This window comes from Chelonoidis abingdonii, chromosome 2, assembly GCF_003597395.2.
Source record: "Chelonoidis abingdonii isolate Lonesome George chromosome 2, CheloAbing_2.0, whole genome shotgun sequence".
Classification (NCBI taxonomy): domain Eukaryota; kingdom Metazoa; phylum Chordata; order Testudines; family Testudinidae; genus Chelonoidis; species Chelonoidis abingdonii.
The window spans coordinates 43847223-43874207 of NC_133770.1; the positions used below are offsets into that span (position 1 = coordinate 43847223).

The window sequence follows — 26985 nt, forward strand, 5'->3', positions numbered from 1 at the left end:
GGTAATTAAGCGTAGAGGGGTTCATGCAGGCACCCAGATTTCTGGACGCTAAGGTCCAGATTTGGGAAGGCTTATGACAGGGCTCCATGGAGTGTTTTGCCCACCTGTCTTTGGTTGTAGGACTACTGCTAGGAAATAATCAAACACTTTTAGTTAACATTGTAATATTAATCTTAAAAATCAATGAGTTGTAGTTTGCCTCAGCTGCCCAGGTAAATGCTCCTATGAATGGTTCCATGGCTCTTTTGTGATTGCTGGTGATCAGGACCTTGGCTTTACGTTTAATCTAAAATGCATATTAAATTCTAGCACGAGAGTTTATTAAATTGATCTTGTTTATGCCAGGGCTGAGTTTGGCCTGGCATCTCCAACATATTACTCCCTACTGCTGTGGTCCATTAAGTACTCAGTAATTTACTGAATTGTCAGCAGTGCTTCCTTTAACACCTACTATAGGTAATGATAGCAAAAACCCTGTTTAAAGCAATAGTAAGGTTGAGAATTAAGACTCCTGGAAGTAAGAAATTCAGTGGCTGCTGAAGTATTAATAACTCTGCCACCCTGTCAACAGGAGTTTTATCATTGAAATCAATGGGAGCAGAGTAAAGACAATATTAAGCGTATGTGTGCACTAGAAACGCTTAGCTGCACTACTGTAATGTGGATGCTTATTACAGTGGTGGAAGGGGTTCTTCCATTGCTGTAGTAAATGCATCTCCAAGATGTAGTAGCTAGGTTGATGGAAGAATTTTTTCATCGGTTTAGCAGTATCTATCCTGGGGCTTAGGTTGGCTTAACTTTGTCTCACAGGGTGAAGTTTTTCATAGCGCTGAGCTATGTTAAGCTAACCTAAGTTTGTGGTGTAGACTAGCCTTACATGCTTTTAAAATCCTCAAATATTATAATCGTGCTGGGGGCTGTGTCAACAATAATGTGTGATTACTTGATCTACACACGTGTATATGAAATCATACAGAAATAAGATGAAACAAAAGGAGGTCAAGCTATTACACTAGAAGAGGAAAAAGGACAGCAGAAGTTCTGTTCCAAATAATACATAATTCTCTAGAATTGAGAGGCACTGTCTGGCCTAGATCCGTGTAAATAAATTATAAAGTAGTTTGTCTTTTATATGCTGATGTATGCCAGCTAAAGAGCTGGAAACGTTGAATTTTCATGTCTGACAGACATAAAATAAATTTAATATTTCAGTACTAATAAAATCTGATTACCCATTGGGATAAGATATTCCCCTTAACTTCAGTTCTTCAAAAAAATTAAACCAGTATGGAACTGTGTTAAACTTAAGTTCTTAAATCACTTAACACACAACTGTGGTATCCATGAACTTTGTCTCCTAAGGTGCTACACTAGGTGTGTGACTTACTGCAGTTTTATGCATCTCATACTCACATATTCAGGACACCAGTTACATTCTTTCTCTTAGATGTGTTCTAGCTCAGACTCATGTTCGGACAAAATAAGAAAAGAAAATTCCACCTAGGAGACCAATCTTAATCCCATGGACTGCAGACAAACACGAAATCTGTGTGTAATTCCGTATGGTAGCTATTCATGGCAGCATGTTGTGCCAATGGGCAGGCATGTGGAGCTTTAATCAAATTATACTGTAGATAACTTTATACATTTAACTGTCTACTCTTGATAAGGTTTTTTGCTTTCTTGGGCTGGGAAATCTAAGTGCATTTATTAATCTAGTATAAAATCTTTCTTTACAAATTTACACTGAAAATGCATAATACCTTACAAGTATCATGGATGAGACCAAAACAGACCTAAAATGCAATTGTTGGCATTTATTAAATTAGACCTTTATTAAAGGTTCCAGTTGTGCTTGGGAACAGGAATGCTTATCTGCCCCAAGAAATGAATACCAGGTATTGGATTTTTCTCATGGCAACATGAGATTAAATCTAAGTATTAGAGAAGTGAAAAAAGATTGTGATCCACTCAGACCTTTGTCTTAATTTTCTCTTACAATGTTTTTTCAAAATCAAAGATTAATTAGTAATAGTTTGAAGCAAAGGAACCTGAAGCAGCTAAAGTTCTGTTGAAGATTCAAGATATGTACTCTGAGATAAACTGTAAACCTGAGTGTTGATTATTTCATACAATAGAGCAGTGGTCCCCAACCTTTTCTGGGTGGCTGGCACCGTCCGATGAGCCACTGAGGACCGTAGTCGGTGGACAAGCATCCACTGAAATTCTGCTGAGAAGCGGCAACATCAAGAGGTGTCGCTGCTGAAAATCGGCGGCATTTCGGCAGCGACGCCCCTTGGTGATGCTGCTTTTCAGCGGCATTTCGGCAGATGCTTGTCCACGCCAGTGCGCGGGTTCACATAGATTCCCTGGCAGGTGCCATTGCACCTGCAGGTACCGCGCTGGGGACCACTGCAGTAGAGCCTCAGAGTTAACATCTTTGGAATGGAGGCTGTTTGTAACTCTAACTCTGAACAAAACATTATGGTTGTACTTTCGAATGTTTACAACTGAACATTAATACAACTTTGAAACATTACTATGTAGAAGAAAAATGCTTTTTTTTTGTAGTTTACTTTTAACACAGTTCTGTACTCTATTAGTGTGTTTTGTTTTGTTTTTGTCTCTGCTGCTGCCTGATTGTGTACTTCCTGTTCCAGATGAGGTCTTTGGTTGACTGGTCAGTTTGTAATTCTGGTGTTCATAACTCAGAGGTTCTAGTGTAATTTAATTTAAGTATGATGGAACAGGAACTCTTTTTCACAATGTCATATTATGCAGGGATTACTCTTTTCTGAGTTCTCTTTGGAGAATGTAATTGTTCATGCAATCAAAAACCATAATTACTTAATGTCAAGGAAATTTAAGTTATTTATTGGCTTATACTTAGGCAGATTACTACTCAGCTGTCATGCTTCAGCACCCATTGTGTCGTCTGGGTGGTAGTAATTGCTAGTACACAGGTCACCTGAAAAAACTAACTTTAAAGTCTCTTATTGTTGTGTCAGCACCCAAAAAACCCACAAATTTTCTGTTAAGAAAATAATTACCATCTCTTAATTAAAAATCCTGAGTTGTAATATGTTAAACTATTTTTGCCAAAAGCAAGTATTCTTTGGTTGCTACCTAACTATGGTTTGAAGTAAATAGTGTATACAGTATTTCAACATATAAAACATTATGGCGGGTGTTGTCATGTGGTGAAGATAGTGTTGCATGTTTTTTCTTAGCATGCAAGCAAACATTAAGTCTTGGGAAGCCATGCAGTGGTGTTTTGTTTTGTGTAGCTGTCATTGTAGCAGGAGACTTTGGTCTCTAAGTAGTGTCAATTCTTGAAAACTGGTCAGTGGTGGTGGGCAGTCTCCTCAATCAAGAGATTTCTTGTGTGCTGTCTGAGCATACTTGTGTGAAGTATAAAATAAATTATACTTCACATATACTCAGATTCAATGCATGAGAAGTCAGTAACATGGAGAAGCAGGCTACTTGGCTCTGGACCTCTGCTGCTCAGCAGAGGGGCACCACTGACATCAGAAGAGGGTGCTGGTGTCAAAAGAGAGGTCAGTGTTGTTGACCTAGTAAAAGCTTTTTCTCTGGCATGTTGGCAGAGGGAGGGGGGATGGGAGGGTACTAGTAAGTGGAAAAATGCAGGTTAACTAAGAGGGATGGAGCTTGAGTGTGGGGTTGGGGTATGGGAGGGGGTGCAAGGCGTGGGCTCTGGCAGGGAGTTTGGGTGCAGGATGGGGCAGTGGGTTGGGCCATGGGAGGAGGGTGGGATGCCCGGATCCGGGGGGGGGTGTTCACCTCAGGCTGCTTCCCGCACGTGGCAACTCCTCCTGGCTGCTCCTAGGCAGAGGTGTGGCAGCGGCTCTGTGCACTGCACCCGTCCCACCCCCTAAGCGCTAGCTCCGCAGCTCCAATTGACTGGGAACTGCAGCTAATGAGAGCTGAGGGCTTGGCACCTGTGGGCGGAGGCAGTGTGCAGAGCTGATTGCCGCACCTCTGCCTAGGAGCCACTGGGATAGGCCACTGTGTGTGAGGAGCTGCCTGAGGTGAACACCTCCCAAATCTGGCACCCTGCACCCCAACCCCCTGCTGGCCCCATGCCAACTGGACTATAAACTGGAATTGCAATGAAGTTCAGAAATGCTGGTTTATAGTGCTTTCTGGTTGTGAAGTGCCAGATAAAAACCGTTTTTACTGTAACTTGTTTTACTCTTTAATGTTAATTTCTGCCAGTTACAATGCTGCTATGTGCTGTTAAGATTCTCTCATTTTGTTCATGTTATATCTTCTCACAGGGAGTTCACATAGTTGCTTTGGCATAGTTGTCCTGTCTAGTGTAGTATAGTGACAGACTCAAATTGAATGGCGTTGTGATATTATAACGATAAGGTATCTTCCAAGGGTCACTGAGAATCTTTGGCACTGTAGTGGCATCCTTATAATGCCAATGATGTCTTCCTTAGTTACTTCCTTCATGTTGGTGGTATTTGGACTGGCAGTATTTTATCTTGGCTCCACACAGCTGTGTGTGGAGTTTGCCTGTTAACTTCCTTTTTTTAAAGGAAAGGCACCTTTTTTTCTTCAGAGTTAGCTGTTAACTGTTATCTAAAATAACCTGCTGTGTGAAACTAAGAATGAAAGGGAAAGGAAGTCTGGAAGGGTGGAATAAAAAATTGACTTTTTTCAGGATATCTGGAGCTGAGGCATAATGGGCACAGCTTCAGTATGTTCTTTCTGCCTCCTGGGGGTGGAGTGTGTGTGTCTTTGAGGTTGGTGAGGAGGTGAGACTGCTTGTTGGGCAGAAAAATGGTTCTTGCACGTGTTAGTGTTATGACTCTTCCCCAGCCTGCAGTTTCAATTCAAAGGAGCCCGATTCAGCCTTTAGTATAGCTATTTGGTTCCCAATGTTTGCATTCTGCGAACCTGGCAGATTTCCATTATAACCAATATTTTATCCACAGTTATTGCAAGTCAGCAGTGTCTTTTAAATCAGCAAAAGCAGCAAAGAGTCCTGTGGCACCTTATAGACTAACAGACTTATTGAAGCATGAGCTTTTGTGGGTGAATACCCACTTCATTGGATGCAACACAAAAGCTCATGCTCCAATAAGTCTGTTAGTCTATAAGGTGCCACAGGACTCTTGGTCTGGATCTGTAAAAGCAGCAAACACGGCTACCCCTCTGATACTTTTAAATCAGTGTCTCTGAAAGACTTATTTCTAGGTAGTGCTTATGTCAGGGATACCCCATCTGTTGATTGGGTGGGATTGCTTCCATATGGCCTTCAGCAATGACTCTGCTTTCAATGTAAGGTCCTACCTTATGAGCTTTTCACTTGTGCTTGTGGCGTTAAGATCCTAGCACAGTATAAATGTTAATATTTTCCAGAGCATGTTCTCTCCTGTGCATTAGCCCCCTCTCTCTTGTATGGCTGTAACTTAAAAAAGAGGTTTCATTATGTTTAGATGCTGAACCTTAGCTCTTCCCCTTGGATGTTTGCAATTACAGTAGGCTCTTCAATGGCAGAAATAACTACAGTTTTATAAATCATTAAAGGTGCACATCTGAGACAACAGCAAAGCTTAGTTTAAAGAGACTTTAAATGTACAAAATTCAGTCTTGTGTATCTGGCCTATGACATCTGAACGTTTAAGAAATAAGTAACAGGGTAACCATCAGAGCCCCCTGAATGGCCCCTGCAAAAAATCCCTTCTGCTGTATGTGTCAAACTTCAACAGGTAAAAGAACAACCATGATACTCTCATCAGCAATCTATTGAAATAAAACCTAGATGGAGTGTGTTAAGTTCCTGTGGTTGAGGGAATGGGGAGTTACTGAGGGAAAATAAAGTTGAAAGAGTGAATTTTGTAGTTCTGAATGCTATGAGGTCCATGGCTGCTTGAAGTGAGTCCAATGATGCAGCTCAGCTACTGTGACAAATCTCTCTCTCAAACTTGTCTGTTGGTTGATGGTTTGATAGTTCCAGTGGAACATAGCTGTCAAGGGAGGCTATAGTCAAGGAAGAAGCAGTGATCTCTCAGGTGGATTAGGACAATCACATGAGCTTAGAATCATAGAAGTGTAGTACTGGAAGGGACTTCGAGAGGTCTACTCCAGCTCCCTGCACTCAAGGCAAGACTAAGTATTCTGTAGACCATACTTGACAGGTGTTTGTCTAACTTGCTTTTCAATCTCCAGTGATGGAGATTTTACAGCCTCCCTAGGCAATTTATTCCAAAGTTTAACCACCCTGACACTTAGGAACTTTTTCCTAATGTCCAACCTAAACGTCCCTTTCTGCAATTTAACCCCATTGCTTCTTGTCCTATCCTCAGAGGTTAACAAAAACAATTTTTCACCCTTCTCCATGATAAATGGAGAAATGACTGCTCATCATGTAGTCTTTTGGAAGCTGGATAGGAGAACTTGGTGATAATGGTATAAAGAGGGCCAGGAGGGTGAGCATGGGTGTAGTTCTTGTGTCTATGGACCAGAGAAGACCATCCACTAGAGCAATAAATGATGCCTCTGCACCTTGTCCTGGCCTTTGAACCCTGACTAAGGTCTAGACTACTGTAAGCTGAAAGGTAGCACTGGGGTTATTTGCTAGCTTGCTTAGAAAAGAGAGGATAGATAACGTGATAATTGGTCACTTAGGCTTACAAGAAGAGCAGTATGGAAAAATAGCTCCTTTCCGATGTCATAATATTTCCTGAATGCTGTTATGCTGTCTAGAGTTGTGGCTGCGTATCAAAAGATCCTAGCTAGAGAAATGAACAAGCACAATTCGATAGGGTTCTGGTGTTAGAACTCTTAATTCTCAATTTCCTGACTCTTGTGTAATTAAAATCTCAATCTTTTAGTATGGAAATAATAGCTTTTTGGTATTTTTTTTCCTTGGCCTAAAAGGAAAAGACAGATGTTTCTCAAAGAAAAGGCACTGGTTTAATGCAGTGCTTGAACCTCAGACAGCAAGTAGAAAGATTTCTCTTCACCTCTGGAATGAAAACAAGAAGGAAAAATTTCAACTCAAAAGATACTTTAAAAATACAATAAGCAAGAAAACTAAGGACGTAGAAAACAATTGATACTTCAACCAGTGGTAGTCCTACTTTGATGCTATAATTGTTATGCTAGGTGCTATATGAACACATAGGAAGATACTCTTCCCAAAGGGGTTATGATTTTAAGATGAAACACAAGTATGTGACAAATACTAATATGGAGGAGGAGAAGAGTAATAATTTTATGTGGTTAGACGCCAACTGTATGCTTGATTGTTCTGAACCATCCTGTTGGCCTTGAACAAGACACGTAGGGTATGTCTGTGCTGCAGTCAGGGGTGTGCGATTGCAGCATGCTGGCATATACCTAAGCTAGCTTTAACCTGGGAGGGGTGGGTACCATAGCAGAATATCTGCAGCAGTACATCCTTCATCGGGAGCTGTACAAGCCCACCTGACACCTTGGGCTTACTTGGACAGCTATCCCATACTGAAGTCCATGCTGCCATAGCGTAACTGCGATTGGTATGTGAGCTAGCTAGACCCAAATGGATAAACAAGCACCTCAAACAGGTTACTAAGAAAGCAGAAAGTCTACAAGGAGTAGAGGAAGGGATGGATCAGCAAGGAAAGCTACCTCAAAGATGTCAGAAAGCATAGGGGAACAGTGAGAACTGCCAAAAGCCAAGCAGAGTTAGACCTTGCAAAGAAAATTGCAACCAATAGTAAAAGGTTCTTTAGACATATATTTAAAAAGAAAACAAGGAAAGAAGTGGTAACACTGAGCACTGAAAATAATCTTGTTATGATCTAACACCTAAATGAATGCTTTGCCTTAGTTTTTAAGAAGGGTTATGAAGAATTGTGGGCAGTGGCAGGGTGGCTAATGGGAACAAGAATACAGAAGGAGAAATTACCACATCTGAGGTAGAAGCCAAATTCAGACAGCGGGCCTGGATAATCTCCCTCAAGAATATTAAAGGAACTGGTATATGAAATTGCAAGTCCAATAGCCTTTTTAATGAATCTGTAAACTCAGAGCTTGTACCGTATGACTGGAAATTGCAAATATAGTACTTCTATTTTTAAAAAGGTGTGTGTGTGTGGGGGGGGGGGGAAGTGATCTGGGAAACAGGCCCATTAGTTTGACTTCATTTTTATCCAAGGTTCTAGAACAAATTTTGAGTGGTTAATGAGATACAGTAGAATACCAGAGTTACAAAATGACCAGTCAACCACACACCTCTCTTAGAACCAGAAGTGTGCAATCAGGCAGCAGCAGAGGCAAAAAAATATAGTACAATACTGTAGTAAACATAAACTATTAAATAAAGCAGGATTTTTCTTTTGCATAGTAAAGTTTCAAACTGTATTAAGTCAATGTTCAGTTGTAAACTTTTGCAAGAAGGACCATAACATTTTGTTCAGAGTTACAAACATTGCAGAGTTATGACCAACCTCCATTCCCAGGTGTTCATAACTCTGAGGTTCTATTGTGTAGGTAAATGGTAATTAGGATAAAATACAACATGGTAGACTGTGCCAAACCAACGTGATCTTTCTTTCTTACCACCTCTTATACTGGCATTTAACTGATTTTTCTAGACAAAGGAAATGCAGTAGGGTGTAATCTACCTAGATTTCAGTAAAGCATTTGATACAGTTCTACATGGGAAACTTAGTTAAAATGGAGAATTGGAGACATGATTAATACAAGAATTGAAAGGTAAGGAACTCCATTAAGGAAGACTACAAATGGATCATGCTGAAAGGTGACCTGTCAGGCTCAATGAAGGTTACTAGTGGAGTTCCTCTAAAGGAGGGGATGATAGGATGAGATGGCTTACAATGACACATGGCCCATCTGCAACTGCTATATCTCCCTCCAGGGGCCAGAAATGGAATACTAAAGGGGGTGGGCTTTGAGTTACTACAGAGAATTTTTTCCCAGCTGGTGAGGCTTGCGCATGTGCTCAGGGTCTAACTTACCACCATGTGTGGGGTCAGGAAGGAATTTTCACTGAGGTTGATTGACAGAGATCCTGTGGTTTTTCCCGTTCCTTTGCACTGTGGGGCACGGATCACTTGCTGGTTTGAGCTAGAGTAAATAGTGTATTTCTCTGTAACTTGAAGTCTAATTCAGGATTTGAAAGCTTCAGTAACTCAGGCAGAGGTTATGGGCCTATTACTGGAGTGGGTGGGTGAGGTTCTGTGACTTGTGCTGTACAAGAAGTCAGACTAGATGATCATGATGGTCCCTTTGGGCTTTAAAGTCTGAGACTGAGATTAAAGCTAGTTCAGGTGTGTTTTTATGTGCTGCACTCGCACCTCTGGCTGCAGTGTAGACACACCACTAGTTCAGCAGTTCCCAAACTGTGGGTTGCAAGTGTGTGAAGGATGCCATTTTGCTCCACGAAAATGGATGTACAGTGCATGCAAGATCATGCTGCATGGCGTGATGCCATTTTGCTCTTCAAAATGGCATCCTTCACATAGCATGACCTTGCACGCACCATACATATGAGGTTGGGCTGTGCAGAGGATGCCATTTTCCTCTTTCAAATGGCATCCTCAGTGCTGTCTGAGAAGAATTTAAAATGGGGCAGTGCAAGCAAAAAGTTGGAGAACCCTTGCCTTTGTCCCTTATCCTCTACATTTACTTTCCAAATGTGTACTTATGCATGCTTCATTTATCACAGCAAGTAAAATTAAGCATATGCATGTGTGTGCAGGATTGGGGCCTTAGTTCTCTGTGCCTCAGTTTCCATTTGTGAAATGGGGGAAATACCAAACATCTGTGATTATACAGTCCTCGGGGAAGGGGCCATCTCTCACAATGTTTGTGCACTAACAAGTACAATGGGTCCTCTAGGTGCCACTGGCAAACAAATAATTGTTAAAATATTTTTTTAGTTGCTAATTTCTTGTAGACCTCACAGTAAGCATTTGGATATCATACTATTTCTTTTCTGTGTATTAAATGACCACCTTGAGTAATCCAAAATATATCAGAACGTTATTTCATTTTGTTTTTGTCACTTTAAAACATGTCTACTTTTAAATCAGTTCCCATAATTTATTCCAGCATCTGGACAAAACAGTTCTGCCTCCATTACCACCTCTTATGCTGGCGTTTTAAGTTAATAACAGTCATAGGCGCCGACTCCATGGGTGGTCCAGGGCTGGAGCACCCACGGGGAAAAAATGGTGAGTGCTCAGGCCCCGAATGCCTCCTGCCCGCTGGCAGGCCCCGCCGATCTGTGCCCCCCAGCTTCTTCCCTGCACCTCCTGCCCGCCACAATCCACTGAGGAGGAGGAGGACATGGAGGAGGAAGAACACGGTGCGCTGGCAGGTGGGGGGCAGAACTGGGTGGGAAAGGGGGGGTAGGGCCTTGGAGGAAGGGGCAGAACCGGTGTTTGAGCATCCCCTGGCACTCTGAAAAAAGTCAATGCCTGTGATAACAGTGGTCCTGTGTGCAACATTAGTAGTAATAAAATTGTTTATACATTCTCAACTTTTGTGATTAATAGTCAGAAGATAGCATTGCAAAAGACCTGTTGAGTCATCTAGTCCCTCCCCCTTCCAATATAGGATTGTTCTCTAGGATGTATTTTTCCAGTGTTTTGTGTAGACTACTTTTCAAACGACTCATGATGAAGCATGTGTTTTTTCCCATACATCAACAGCCATTAGTACTTTAATACAATGTGACTTGACATTCATTCAAAACAGACAGCAGTTGAGTAAACTGCTTGTTGTCTATATTGGTTATGAACCTCTGGTGTAAAGCTACCAGAACTGTATGCAAAAGTAGCTAGGCACAATGGAAGCAGAGGCCAGGCATGACCTAATTAGGCAGCATTAACTTCAGCCCTCCATCTGTGTTTTAATTTATCTATTTTGATGGATTTAATATAAAGAAAAATAAGAATAGTACAAGATCCCTGTTACAGTGACGTTTTTAAAACACCACAACAGAGAGCTTAATTTTGTCTTCTGGTAAGTGCACTTGTAAAATACCTGTTCTGTAACTTTGCTAGAAGCAGATGTAGAGAACCTCGCTCTCCATTAACACAAGAACAAAAAATATTGTCATTAATGGGGTATTGGCAGTTCCACTCTGAACTTGAGAGCAGTGGTAACAGCTCCATAGTTAAGATGGCCACTAACTTACCATTGTAAATCCAACTTTTTATCCTTCCCCATCTCTCATTTTCCCCCAGAGAAACTAGTTTCCCTGAAATTTCCTGAACCACATTTCATCCCTAGGTAGAATTTTTCTGAGGGTTGACTATCCTCTTTCTCTTTCCCCGCCCCATGTCTCCAGAATGACTTGAATTCCAATTATATTGTGTCTCTTGCTAGGGCATGTCAGGTGTATTTTGGGGTTTAACTGTGTGCATGTGTGTGCTATATACTGTATATACATCTATTTTATATACACAGCTCTTTAAAATAACTTTACACTAAGATTAGCAGGAAAGTGCCATCTAGAGACTTATTAGAGAGGGACTAAAGAGTAGGCTCTGGAATGCAGGGGGAAAGGGACCTGGAGGGAAAGAGTAAGTGGTTCTTTTTTTTCTCCAAATACAAATATACCAAATTGATCATAATACACAAAGTAAATAAACTGGCTTTGGATAAAGGTAGGGAAGGGAAAGTGATATATCTATCTTCAGGGTCTACGTTAATCATAGACCTCTTAAAAAGTCAGCCCAAATTGCTTTGAATGGTTTGGGCATTCCCTTGTTGTGGAATGTCAGTCGTTCATTAGCTGCAAGGTCAGTCATATCACTGAGCCAGGCATCAATATTTGGTGCGGATCGACTTTTCCATTTTAGCAGGATTAATTTTTTTAGCGACCCAAGTTCCATGTTGGAACCGCACTGCCTTGTTACTAGGTAATCTTCAGGTATCAGGAATAGATCCAAGATTTACCTCATACCAGCAATTTTTGATACAGGGGCTCTCCCAAAACATATGAGCTAAAGTGGCACCAAGGGATTTAGATTTCCAACAGCGGGCAGCATTTGAGGCCCGTCACCTTTAGCCTATGTGGGGAAGAACAAGCGTGCTATGTCTTATCCAGCCCGGTAGCAGGGTTAAGAAGTTCACAGGACTAGACCAGAAAGCAAAGGGTTATGGGAAAAAGTAGCCCTCATAGTTGCAGAGAAAAGCTTGAAAATGTGAATCCTTGAGATTCTAAAACCAGAAGCAGCAGAGAATCCTGTGGCACCTTATAGACTAACAGACGTTTTGGAGCATGAGCTTTCGTGGGTGAATACCCACTTCATCAGAGGCATGCCTCTCATTGGTGGGAGAGTATAGGTGGAGAAGCTGATGGCGAGAGTATACCTGCTTTGTGAATATAGGACTTCAGTCTCCCTTTGTGGCTGTTAATCAGGCACCTTTCAAGTAGTGAGCTGACTAAACTATACATCAAACATGAAGACTTTTTTCCTTTTCAGCACACCTGATAACTTTTATCATTCTATTCCAAGGTAAGAAATTAGGCATGAGAAGTATGCACAAGTAACCACCTTCAATGAACTTCTATCAACAGGTGTTGGTGATTTCATTCTGGGATGTCTCAACCTAGGAATGTGTTCACTAGATTTTTAGTGAAATAGCAATTTCAGTTTTAAAATAAAAAGAAGCAAAAGTTGAAATATACCTCTACCCCCGATATAATGCGACCCGATATAAGGCAGTAAAGCAGTGCTCGGGGGACAGGGCTGCACACTCTGGTGGATCAAAGCAAGTTCGATGTAATGCAGTTTCACCTACAATGCAGTAAGATTTTTTTGGCTCTCGAGACAGCTTTATATCGGGGTAGAGGGGTATTGTGATTTTTATTTTTATACGAAATGCTTTCCATTCTAAAATTTGAAAATATTGTCACGTTCAGAACAAAATTGGGGGGGGGGGTTGTTTAAAAAAAAACAACTTCCCTTCCGTGGAAAAAAAGTACTTAAACCAAGACTTCTTGAAAAACGAATAAAATGCTAAATTTTTAGTGTTCTGGGTTTCTGTGCTCAGTTTTCATTGTATTGTACAGCTACTTTGAAAGTACAGTTTAAGTGATGTCAATGTGTTGTTTGGCTTGAGAATACTTGAAAAAGAAGCTAGAATGCCATCTTGTGGCTCTGGTAGCTTGATGTTCCTAGAATATTTACCGAGGCATGGACTGCTTCAGAAGGTACATGAAGGACACAGCAGAGGGAGTTTTTGTGGCAGTATGAAGTTTTCTCTGTCCTTTTATTTTCAGATTTCTTAATATATTTGCAGCCTTATGCAATATTTTTGGAATTACAGGGCCTTGATCTTTTGTTTATTAAAGATAATTTCAGGCAGAGGTTGAATAGATGCATAAAGTATGTGTTAGCTTTCTTCATATTAGTAGAGTGGGTGAAAGAAATGGCATCAGCTGCCTCTACTTTCTGTGGGAACCCATTTCAGGGACTGCAGCACCAGATGTTTCTGCCACTGTGTTGCACAGCCTTAGAACCAGTTTGTCCCAGTTCTTTAAGCAGTGTGCTCTGGAATGATCCTCTTCCTCATGTGATAGGAAAAACTGCATCTTAACTGTAATTCATTAAATATTAGTTTTAAAAGGCTTATCATAATAAATTATTAAATATTAGCCATTCTGTACAGTATGACTGTGTGTGATGGCTAATGCTCTTGTTTGTCCTTCCCCCGCACCAGTTATCTGATCCTAATAGATTATGCAAAGGCAGTTGCTATGAATTTCTTTGCTCTCCTATTCTTAGTGAATTACTGAAGAGAGATCTTTGTTTTAAGGATGTACTAGTCTCTTTGAAATAATTTGGGGTGAGCGTCCTGTGTTTTCTTCTCCTTTTCTTCCTGCCTCTCTTCAACTCAACCATTTCATGGGCTTAGGAGGAAATGTTGCATGTCCAGGCCTTAGAAATAAAATTTTCATGGTGCTGTTTTTAAACTCTCCATTCCTTTCTCTAGTTTGGTTCCAGGGTTTGAAAATTTAGCTTGACAGAAATGAGCTTTCACGGGTTGGGGCCATTATCTTATACAAAATCAAGTTCTTAGTAGTGGTGACCCTCCACATTTATAGCCTTTATACTTAAGATAATTTTCCAGGCATGAGCATATGTAAACATTTGCAGTGCTGTGCTTCTAAAGAGATACCTCCAGTTCTAGTGTACATATAAATTCCAGCTTGAGGAGACATAGCCACACTAGCTCTGAAGCCAAGTCTGTATTACAGCACTACATCAGCACAGCTGCACCAATGCAGCTGCTGTAGCACATCAGGTGAAGATAAGTTATGCCAACGGAAGAGCATCTCCCACCGACAAAGCGCCGATATGGACAGTGCTTAGGTTGCTGTAACTTGCGCTGCTTGCGCGCGATGGGAGGTCACTCTCAGGGATGTGAAAGAATGTCTACACTTCGAAATTAGGTCGAATTTATAGAAGTCGTTTTTTAGAAATACTCTAAATGCATTAGGTCGGTCGACTGCGTCCACAGTACCGAGGTTAGCGTCGACTTCTGGAGCATTGCACTGTGGGTAGCTATCCCACAGTTCCCGCCGCCCATTGAAATTCTGGGTTGAGATCCCAATGCCTGATGAGGCAAAAACAGTGTCGTGGGTGGTTCTGGGTACACGGAGTCAAAGCATAGGGTTGGGGTACTGGTGGCTGCACTGCCTAGAATGGCATGCAGCTCATCATAGAAGCAGCATGTTTGGGTCTGTGACCCGGAGCAGCTGTTTGCCTCTCTGGGTTTTTGGTAGGCTTGTCTGAGCTCCTTAATTTTCACACGGCACTGCCGTGAGTCCCTGTTATAACCTCTGTCCTTCATGCCCTTGGAGACTCTTTTTTTCAAATGTTTCGGCATTTCGTTTACTAGAATGGAGTTCAGCTAGGACGAATTCGTCTCCCCATGCAGCGATCAGATCCTGTACTCCCATTCAGTCCATGCTGGAGCTCTTTTGTGATTCTGGAACTCCATGGTCACTTGTGTTGATGAGCTCACCATGCTGGCCAAACAGGAAATGAAATTCAAAAGTTTGCGGGCCTTTTCCTGTCTACCTGGCCAGTACATCTGAGTTCAGAGCGCTGTCCAGAGCGGTCACAAAGGAGCACTCTGGGATAGCTCCCAGAGGCCAATACTGTTGAACTGCGTCCACACTGCCTCAAATTCGACCCAGCAAGGCCGATTTCAGTGCTAATTCCCTCATCGGAGGTGGAGTGAAGAAATCAATTTAAAGAGTCCTTTAATTTGGAGAAAAAAGGCTTAGTCATGTGGACGGGTCCAAGGTTAAATCGAGGTAACACTGCTAAATTTCACCTAATATCATAGTGTAAACCAGGCCTGAGTGATGTAATTTACATCAACTTAAGTGGTATTGTAGACTAACTCTGAGTGAGCTAGTGCATTAAGATACCAGTGTAACTCTGGTGATGGAAGGAGCTAGCTTTCCTATGATCCACTTTGACCAGTGGTTCTCAACACTGTACTCTCAGGGGTACGCAGAGGTCTTCGAGATGGTATGTCAATTTATCTAGATACAGTATTTGCATAGTTTTACAACAGGCTACAGAAATAGAATCAACGTGGAGAAAAATGTAATTGTTGCTCTTGCTTCACTGCCTCTCAGAATCATATGCCTCACAAGCGAAAAAGAGGCTCAACAATCTCACTGAAATGCAAGTACAATGTTTATATTCCAATTGATTTATTTTATAACTATATGGTAAAAAGGAGAAAGTAAGCAATTTTTCAGTAATAGAGCTGTGAAACTTTTGAATTTTTGTTTGATTTTGTAAACAAGTAGTTAAGTGAAGTGAAAGTGGGTATGTGCAGGACAAATCGGATTCCTGAAAGAGGTACTGTGGTCTGCAAAGGTTGAGAACCACTGACTTACACCATAAGCATGTACTCAGGTTGACTAGCCCTTCTTGACACTCATGCTGGTAAAGATACACCCGGGCTAGCCCTTACCATGTGTATCTCCTTGAGCAGGACTTTATTTCCCTTTGTATTGTAAGCATACCCTAATCTACAGACAACTCCGGTGCTGCTGCTCATGGCTTTCCCAAGCTGCAGCATTCTGAAAACTGACCAGTACTGTACATTTTCATTGCTTCTCATAACGCTGTAGGTGAGGTTTTGGGGTAATAGAAGAACAGGCAGGAATCGGGCTAATTTTATAGCTTTCTCAAGCAACAGCACTCTGAGCAGCATCAGGCACTGGAGCTATCCACTGTGAACATTTCATTACTGGGGACAATGTATAGCAGACAGTTGTTCTGCAGTGACATGGTTAAGAGAGGGACAGAGTATTAGAGATTCAACCTTATAGTAATGAGGAGGCTCTGGGATGGGAAGAGGGAATGGTCCTTTTTTCCAGCAGCCACAATAACAATGGGTGGAATGAGCACTGTTCAAATTTACTAGAAACCTGTTAGCCAGAACCTGACACAAAAGACAGGAGCAAAGTCCAGGAACAGTGCTTAAGATTTTAGCACCTTTTCTTTTCTCCTCAGCTAAGGAGAAGGGATGTGTCAGTAGCCTTTTTCAAACTGCACTTTGGTGAGGAAGATAATTCTTAAACAGTTGGGTTTCTGGTAAATTTCTTTCAAATCTTGCAAGTGTATTGGTGTGAAGAATGTGTATAAAGAGTGGGAAGGGGGTTAAGAATAGGGATTGGAGGAAAAGATTTCTAGGGATAAACTAGAAAAGAGAAGTACAGTATGGGGGAAGATAGGACAAGGAAAAACAAAGTATGAGGAAGCTGGTAGACAGTAAAGTGTAGATAAAGAAATAGAGGATAGAAAGGGGCAAAGAAGAAAAGACTGAAAATAAATGAGGTCTGGTCTACGCTACAGAGTGAGGTCAACGTAAGTTGTGTTGCATCAACTTATTTGTGCTTGTGTCTGCCCTCAAACGTCTTCTAGTGCTGTAAAAGTCCCATTATGGTAATACACAGTAATGCCACTTCCCCAAACGGCATTGACCTATGTTGTTGACGCAGTGCAAATGTAGACACTGACCTATGTTGACCTTAACAGTCTTCCAGCAGCTGTCCCACAATGCCCAACAGCAACTGCTCTTGTCACAGTTATGAACTCTGCTACCCAAAGGTCACAGAGCCCAGAAGCCAGCCATCCTGCCCAATTCCCCTGCATAGTTTCGAAATGCCTTTTTCTGATGGCCCAGTTTGGTGGGCACACCCAACAGCTCCCTTGTGCGGAACTGCCCAACTGACCATGCCAGCTAGACACATACTTGGAGTAGACTGGAGATACTGGATCTCTTGGGCGTGTGAGTAGAAGAGGTTGTTCAGCTGCAGCTGCAGACTAGTCATAGAAATAGGGACATCTATGGAAAGATTCCACAGAGGATATAGGTGAGGAGTGGAACAAGAATTTGCAGCAGTGCCGTGTGAAGGCAAAGCAGGAGAAATCCCACAAGGTCAGAGAGGACAACAGTTGATCTGGTGTCAAGACCATTCTTACAATTTGCTGCATGCCATACTTGACAGAGACCCTACCAGCACCTCACGGTGAATGCCTCACTGGAACCAAGCACAAACCACTGCTGTGAACAGTGAGGAGGAGGAACACCTGTGGGGATAGCTAGCTATGCCACAAGCCAGAATCTCTTTGAGTCCCCATCTCAGTCTAGCCAGTCCCACCAACTGAGCATGGATGAACCTGATTAAAGGAATCTCAGGTAAGTGTGTGCGTGCATTCTTCCTTAAAAGGGGTAAACGTGAAGATGGCACACAATTCAACTCCAACTAACTCCAGTTAGCAGGAAACAGATGTCTACATTGTTTTATTCCCATGAGATGGGGTAGAGGTACGTCAGAGGTAATTGTCTGCTTTTCATTCCCCTTTGGAGTTAGATGAGAGGAGGGCATGTGGAACACTTTATGTACATAGGGATGTCCTTTGTGTCCTCTGGAGAGATCTTGAGGGAAACTTCCATGGAGGTACTCTGCAATTCTCTCCTGAAGGTTTCTAGGCATGGCTAGTCTTCATTTTTTCCTCTGCAGTAGGACATGTTGCCATCTATTCTGAGATAACTTTGACAGTCACCATTGCAGGAAACAGGCTGGTGGCATATGGGATTGGTGGCTTTAGGATGCTAGCAGCAGCTGTGTTTTTTGTACCTTTGTGACCTTTTAGTGAGACACCAGCTAAAATCACAACTGCCTATGGAAAAATGTCAGCTCTCAGTGCCAGGGCTTTATACTTGTAACCATGGAAACAGGGCAAACATTTTGTTTTACATGACCAAACAATTCCTTCCTCATTTTGTCACCTTGCTCCCTGGTGAGCCATACTCACCAGGGCTGCAGTTAGAGAACTGTGCTGTGCAGAGGCACTCCAAAGCTGAAGTGTCAAAAAGCATGTCTTATTTAAACTTATATGGGAATAAGGGAAGAGAGTTCTGAAACCGATCTTTGGGTTTCCTTTGTGACTGTAAATGCAATGATACATTTGTCTATTTTATCTGTAGCTTCTGCCATTGCAGCTTTGAGAGGTTCCCAGTCTGGAACATCTGATCCTGATGAGAGATGCTAACTAGAAGGGACATCGTCAAGATCCTGCAAGCCAGGGATGCCTCAGACTGTGAAGAGAGGGCCGGGGGAGGGGTAGGGGGTGTGTGAATATAAGAGGCAGCCAGAAAAAAAGTCCCAGCAGGAAAAGAAGAGGGACATACACTAGGACATAATGGGGATTCTGAGGCAGCAAACACAAGTGCTGCAGATCTGTATTGACCAAGCATTTGACTTCTGGACCTCTTGCCTTTCTTTCTGGTCAATGGAGGTCTCCACTGCAGCTTCTCTACACCCTCCAACATTCTACGGAGCCTCTTGGGCTGCATCCCTACCACTCCTCACTGGGGGGACGGTAAGGAAACCTTCAGCATCACATATACTGACCTGAGAGTCATGACTGGTGTATGTTTGGCAGAAATGGACTGAAATGAACATGAATGTTTTCTGCTGTTCTAATTTTAAAATCGTGTTCCATTAATTTATTGTTTGCAATGTCTGTTTTTTAATTATACACTGTTTTTACACTATTTTTGGTATGTAATTTTTATTTTTTGGCAGTAGTCATCTTTTGACTTAACACATACTACCAATCCCTAGCGCTACTCAAAGCACTTATTATTTGTAGTGGAACAGGACAACAGAACTCACTGCTTCAGTTAGAAACCTGTTAGAATTATAAATGTACAATAAGCACTGCATAATTGGCAAATTCATTTAAGTCAGTGTGATTTTCATAAAATGTACTCCAAATATTACACAGTTCCTAGCAGCCCCCAATACTTCAGGGCTGCATTCATCACCATCCAGCGCAACACGTTACTGTAGTTTAAAGTGCTCTTTCAAGGCCTCTCCCAGCTGCATAGCTCTGTGTTGAGCTATTTTGATAGCCCTTGTTTCTGGCTGTTCAGTCAGCAGACAGCTGCTCCATCTCTGCTGTCCCACCCTGCAGCAACTTTTTCCCTCTTTCTAACAGAGTTAGGATGCAGAACACAGAAGGGAGCTATAACCACTGGGATATTTTTCTCACTGAGATCCAGCCTTGTAACTAAACGCCACCAGCGCCCCTTCAATCTGTTGGAAGCACATTTAGCTGTCATTCTGCACTTGAAGAGTCAACTACCAGCTCAGTCAAGGTGGCTAGGATATGGCTTAAGTTTTTTAGCATGTGCATAGTCTAGCCAAGCAATGACATTTTCAGTGGCATGAGACAATTCTTCTAGGCCACCTCTGAACCTAGTCAGCAGGCATTCATTGACAGTGTGCGTCATCGTCTGTGTTTGTGCCACAGTTGCACAAAGGGCCGTCATGAAGGCCCCAGCGATACTGTTGGCTGCACAGATACCTTACCTGATCTGCAACCTGTTTAACAGGGACCAATGGCAACAGAGCAGGCCAAAACCAGGTGGCAAATTGTGGGGTTGGCAACAAGGGATTAGTTGGGGATTATAACAGAGATCCATTCCTCTTGCCAGAGTGTTTCTGCCCTAACATCCTGGCATGGCAGATGAGATCGTGTTGGGCGACGTGATGGCAAACGTGTAGCTGGTGGTTTAAAAAAGTCATTGTGCAGCGGCAGGCTTGAGTTGGCATGTACTTTTTCCAGTAACCTGCCAATGGAAACTTCTTATCTGATAGGAGGAGCACCAATATTGCTCAGAACTGGAAGCCATGGGAATGGAGTCGGACGCAGGGTGCTGGAGATGATACGCATGGCAGCCTGAAACTGCGTATCCACCAGTTTGGAGTGTGATGATTGACTCCAAACTGCTGGGCAGTACTCACCAGTGAATGCAAGGTGGCAAGAGCTGATATCCGTAAAGTTGGAGCATGAGCATCCCATGACGAACTTGCTAGTTTGCTAAGAAGATTGTTGCTTGTCTTAACTTTAGCTGCTGTCTTCTTCAGGTGGACATGGTAGTTCTGTGTGCAGTCTTAAGGTCACACCTGGGTAGACCTGTTCTACTTCATGCTTCACCTTCTGGCCATTCAGATATGGCTTAATGTGCCAGATGAGTAGGCTGAGTCCCGCAGGCTCGCTATTGACATTTCAGCATTGCAAGTGGTAATTTTGCTAGTTGGAGGAAAAAAATGCAACTTCCTGTAGAGTCCTGCGTTCTTAAAGATGCGAGTGTCACACTCTCTCTGACCAGCCGACGATGTTGGTGAAGCATCCTCTGTGATCCACCAAGCCTTGCATAACCATAGAAAAGTAGGTCCTTTGTGTTGATGTACTCGGTGTAGTATAATATGGGTGCCATCAATTGCCTCACCACACATTGGGATCTCCATAGCTGCAAATCAATTCAGTGTCCTGCACATTGCCTAGAGTCACAGTCCTGCACAGCAGGATACAATTAATGTCCCTGTACACTTCTATGAAAGCAGCCCTCACTGTTGATATTCCAACTCCAAAATTTCCCATTGACTGGTAGCAATCTGTTGCTGCAAGCTTCTACAATGTGATCACCACTTGCTTCTCAGCTGTCAATGTAGCTGTCATTCTGATATGTCTGCTCTGGAGGGCTGGCATGAGCTCAGCACACAGACCTTTTTTTGCATCTGAAAGTTCTGCAGCCACTGCTTATCCCAAACCTGCGTTCTGATGCAATCTCACCAGTCTGTTCGTTTCTTGGGCCCAGAATCAGTGCTGTACCACTGGCAGCTTCTTTGTGCAAGCTGCCAACCACCTTGAACTGCTTTTTGCTGTGTCCCTTAACAGTCTGTCCTTAAAGAAATTGTCATGTTCCCCCATTGTTGCAGTATTTCCTACACTCTGCAAATATCGAATGATTGTTTGCGGTGTTCATGACAATAGCACAGAGCTGTGTGGGCTCCATGCTTCTGTAAGAAATGGCAGACAGTGACAAGGGCCATGTGGCTTTGTGGGATTTTAAAAACGGGCATGAAAATTATGAGGATGGCATTATGTGATGGAGAGTTGCATAATGGGAACTTGACTCCTTGCTCCAGCTTTCCTGCTTAACTTGTATGTGCCCCACAACAGATTGCTTTTGGGGAATTGGGCTGGAGGGTTGGTCGTGGCCCTCTGGGATACCTACCCATAGTTAAGGCTACAGTTTTGGGACAGGTATTTTTTTTAAGTCATGAAAAGGATATGGGCATAAACAATAAATCATGAATTTGCTGAAGTCCGAGCCCTGCTGCCTGGAGCTGAATTACTGGAATTTTCAAGAAGTCAGAGAGATCTTGTAAAATTACAGAATCCGTGACCTCCATGACAGATTAGTAGCCTTACTCATAGTACACTGCACCTTGCGTTGACACAAGCACTCTTGGTGAGTGTGTGCAGCACCGAAGTGAGCACCAAGTACGTGCATATGCATGGGTAATATACTAACCGTGGCGACTTACGTTGACCAAAGTTTATAGTATAGATGTAGACTCAGTAAAATATACACCATGATCTCTTATAGGAAAAAGAGGAAAGAAATCCAAAAGGAAAAAAGTATAATAAAAATGAGCTGCAGAAAGTTCAGTAAAAAGATACTTTCAAAAACTGACAATAAGTTGCATTCTGCTAGCCAGCAAGCAATAACTGTTTTAGTCCCTTGGAACTGTAAAGGTATAAATGCCTCCCGGATTTTCTCATGAGGGATTTAAAGTGCACTGTGTTGGGATTATGTAGAACAATATGGGATTCCTGTGTAAAGGGTACTGCACTGACTGTGGCCATTCTTCTCTGCCAGTTGCCTCTACTGGGTAAAGAATAATGTTGTTTTGCTCGCCTTTGGTATGTAACACAATACTAATAACTGACTACAAGAAATTCATCTGCTGCCTTTTTGTTTGGACTCCTTGGTATACAAAGTTTACTGTGGGACTAGGTTCTACCTTATTGTTCTCTTGACACAAAGTAAAACAAGAATTTGCTATGTTAATGTAATCTTGTAAAAAAAAAAAAAAAAAAAAAAATTGATAATTTCAAAGTTAGCTCTTTAGAGATGTGTTGCAGAGATAAAACCCACTTTTTTAAAAAAAAAAATAGTATTGTCTTGTTTTGTATTGTCTGAGCTTTTAACTTAAAGTTATAAAATGGTGTTGCATAATTCTATTGGCGATACTTTGAAGTGTACTGTATTTTGAAAAATATACAAGCTGTAAGTCACTTGTCTACCCTGTTTGTACTTCTCATTGTTAATTTTTACAGATTTTCAAAAAGAATCTCAAAACATTGAGAACAAAGCAGGCCACATTCTTTCTTCAGATTATCTTTTTAGTGAAATGGGTGCTCATATGAAGGCAGATCTATACTGTAATGTGCGAGTGGGGAGGGCTGCGGTGGGGGAAGAGAGGGATGTTCTGGTGTCTTAATGCTGTAATTGTAATTGGGTTAGTATAGGAATCATACAGGTTCAGACCATGGAGGAATTGGTGTGTGTTGCTCAGTTTAACCTCTGCCAGTGTATATAAATGTCCATCTTCTAGATAGGGAAAGTTTGTGTGGTGGTGTGTTTTTTGGTTTGGCTGGCTGAAACCAGAACTTGCATTTGAGTTATTTTAGTTCATTCACTTACGGTCTGTCTTCTGCTCTCTTACAGTCACTCTGTCCCACATCACACAGCTGGTTCTCAGTCACAACAAACTCACAAGTAAGTACATTTCTTGGTGGCTAACACTATTTTCTAGTTGATAGAAGCCTCATTGCTACCATTTGAACAACATTCAAAAGTTGCCATTGGTGGTGGTCCATTTTATTATTTATTTAGCCTCAGTTAGGCTATGCTGCTTAGAGATGGTGGCAAGGCCCTTGTCCTAAATAGATCGTGATCTAAATAGGTGCATTGCAGGAAATGGATGAAGAATGTAATTTAGCAGTGATGTTCAGCAGGTCTCCTCCTTAGTTTTTTGTGTATTTGTTTTTTCATTCTCCATTTGTGAGGATAAAATCCTTAACTGTAATCTTATTTCCAATCCATTCATTTAAAATTTCTTCTTCTGCCCTGTCTGTAAGCTTCCTACATCTCCAGAAGTCTTCTTTTTTTAAAGTGTATTTGCTTTGTTTGATTAAATATGAAATACTACAGTGACCATGCATGTGCAGTGTTAAATATGTTTGGTAATTCGTGTGGGTTTTAAAACAAGGAATGAACTAAAGTCTAACTTTGTCAATGTATAAAGACCTGCAGTGTTGCAGACTTTTGAGGGAAGGGACTGCATCTTTATGTCTGTACAAAAACCTAGCACAATCAGGGCCTCGATCCTTTTTGGATATTTCAGTCAAATAAATAGTAAATCACTACTGCAGCAGGATTCAAGTGACAGAAAAATCATGATAGTAACTTAGTCATCTTAAACATACATTTTCCTGTTATGGGAGGGAATGCCAGACTACTTCAGGGGTCATTGTAGGTAGAGGAGAATGTTGTGTGTAGAAGGAAAGCTGCAGGACCCCAGATTTGCCCCGCACTCTCACCCCACAAATGTTCTGCCTTATCTACAGTTAAAATTAGGTGGCTGCTTGGAAGTCACCCTACTCCCATACTGTTGTGACCCTCGATGTGACTTGCTGTGGGAGCAGCTCACGTGTACAAGAGTGCAGATTCAGATGGCATCTTGCCAGTCCAATCTAGTTTTCTTTACTTCTTTGGTACTCAGCTGGGCCTTTGAAGGCACTATTGTGCATCACTCCCGCTCCCAGGTGTGTACGCTCCATGGAGCGTAGGGATGGGGAATTCAAAGCTGCTGTGTGGTGGAGGAAGGTGGAGTCCATGGAAATTGAATGGATAGGAAACTACAACTGCCAGGGAAGAAGGACAAGAGAGAAACTGGATGGGGACGAGGGAAGGGGAAGGGGAGATGGTTACTGTGTTCACACTTGAATGGGGGATGAAGTGCTGTTAGTCCATTGCAAGGGTGTGCTCTAGCATAGTGGTTCTCAACCAGGGGTATGCCGAAGTCTTCCAGGGGGTACATCAACTCATCTAGATATTTTCCTAGTTTTACAGCAGGCTACATAAAAAGCACTAGCAAAGTCAGTACAAACTAAAATTTTGTACAGACAAAATAAGGAACTAAGCAATTTTTCAGTAATAGTGCACTGTGACACTTTATCTTATTTTTTTCTGATTTTGTAAGCAAGTAGTTTTTAAGTGAGGTGAAGAAGACTAATCAGACTCCTAAAAGGGTACAATAGTCTGGAAAGGATGAGAGCCACTGCTCTAGCAGAAAGAGGCTGAAATCACTGTCACAAACCCTTTAATTGTCTAGCTTGTTTAATTTCAGGAAAGTCTAAATTCTTCAAAAATTCTTAAGGGTTATGTTTTTAATACCTAGGATTTGCCTAAAGAAAATTGGTGTGTTTTTGTGTTTTTTTTGTTTATTTGTTTGTTTTGTTTTTTTTAAGGCAAAAAGGGGATTATGACTTAAGGGCTGTGAGGATGATGTAATCAGTTGTGTGTTATCATAGCATATAAAGGATAAATATATTTTGAATGAGAGTACAGTTACATTGTATTTTTAAGATGTGGCATTAAGCGGTGTGAAGGAATAGCTGTGAACATGGGTGCCAATAGGCAAGTGTATAATTGCTCTAAATTTTTAGTGGGCCATTTTGCTCATAGCTAGTATATTAGGAGAATCACAGAAATTTGAGACTTGGTCATATCTTGTCCTCCATATCTTCTTGCTTCTTTTGTCCCTCTTCTTACATTTCCCACCCGGAGCCCAAGGAGATCTCAATATTCTTATACATCCTTGGCCAGAGATTTCATGCCCACTGACATGTGAAGACAACAAAAGACCTTTCCTCAGACCGCTGTTTCAAGAAAGGCACCGTGCCTCACTGTGGAATTTTCCCCTTATGCCATAGATAGCTGATGAGTAATGGTGCGAGTTTGTCACGGGGGTCATGGAAGTCACGGATTCCATGACTTTCCATGACTTCTGCAGCAGCCAGTCCACCTGGCTCAGGGGCAGCTCAGGCAGTCCTTGCACCAGCTGCTGCTGGGGCAGTCTCGAGCCCCTGTCGCTCCCGCCTCCAGCAGCAGAGCTTGGGTATCTGAGGGGCACTGGATGCGGGCCTCCCCGGAAGCAGCAACATCCCCTTCGCTCAGCTGCTAGGCGGAGGTGTGGCTAGGCAGATCTGCGGGCTGCCTCCGCCCAGAGCGCTGGCTTCGCAGCTGCCATTGACCGAAAGATATCAATAAAACGGGGTAAAAGACGTAGATTATTGTCTTCTACCAACTCTGACTTTTTTTTAAATCAAAGGGTTGTATGAATATTAAGAGATGAGTGTCCATTCTTCTGTTTAAGGGATGCTGTTGACCTGTCAGACCCTAAAATGTTTCTTATAGGAAGGTAAAGGCCAAGAATCTTCCCCAGCAGGGTACAACTAATATTCTCCAATGTTGGAAGTTACCACTCTTTTTTTTTTTCTTTTTAAAGAAAAATAAATGTTGAGTTGAAATAGTGCGTTTCCCTTTAAAAAAGGCCAAATTTCAAATTCATTTTTTGTATCTGACACACTTGACCTAATCCTTTAAGCAATATAATTAATTGTCTTAGTAGATTGTTCTTAAAATGACTTGGGAAAACAGTGGCAGTGACATTTTGATGTGTTCCACTAAGGTCATATTAGCATCTTTTACTAGTTTTCTGTCATATAAATGAATGTACTTGCTTCTGTTTTTCTACTGTCTGTAGTAAATATGTCCATTTGATAGAGTAAATATGTATAAGAGGTAAGAAGATGTGCATATCCTTCTGCAGCCAGTATTTTATTTTGCCAGTCAACACTACTAAAATTAAGCAAAGCTTCATTAAGGTCTGATAACGCCATTAAATCCCATTACACTGATTACACTGTTCTGAATAATTTTTACTCCCAGCATGTTTCCCTCTTGCACTGTTAATTTCTTAGTGTGCCATTCACATTGCTATTGAGTTTGCATTTATCTTCCTGTAAATCTTTCTTTATCAGAGGTACGCAAATCTACATCCCATTGATTGAATAGCGTTGGTTGCTTGGTTGAATCATTTAGGGCTTGTCTGCATGGCCAGTTAATGTGTAATAAGCCGGGGGATGAATGTACAGCGCACTAGCGTGTTGTGCACTAACTGGCTGGACCCTGCTACTGCATGCTAAAAGTTCTAATAACCAGTAGAGGTCTACACAGCCCTTGAGTGCATGGCAGGCTAGTGTGCTGTTCATTCACACCCTGGCTTGCTGCGCGCTAACTCGCTGTGTAAACGTTCCTCCAGGGCCTTCCTTAGGCATAGGTAGAATAGGCAGATGCGTAGGGCCTCACTCTGCCTGGGGGCACCACTCTGCAGGCAGCCCAGACAGACGGGAAACAGTGGAGCATGTAAGAGCAGGGCTGCTGGGTCCTAGAGAGAGCAGAATGCTGCACAGTCTGAGGAATGGGATTGGCTGGGGTCTCTGGGAAGGGGAGGGGGTAAGG

At 42.1% G+C, this 26985-nt stretch overlaps 1 protein-coding gene across 2 annotated transcripts in view; it reads left to right on the top strand.

Moving 5' to 3' along the window:
- The window catches only part of RSU1 (Ras suppressor protein 1), a 194171-nt gene that overhangs the window by 4004 nt on the left and 163182 nt on the right, over positions 1 to 26985 (top strand). Inside the window, exon 3 of one of the 2 annotated variants that reach the window (XM_075062316.1) lies at positions 23125 to 23175. The exons of the other annotated variant lie outside the window; for it this stretch is intronic. Within the exon in view, the coding sequence (XP_074918417.1) occupies positions 23125 to 23175 (51 nt within the window). The remainder of the gene's footprint in view (positions 1 to 23124; positions 23176 to 26985) is intronic. 2 annotated transcript variants of the gene reach the window in all.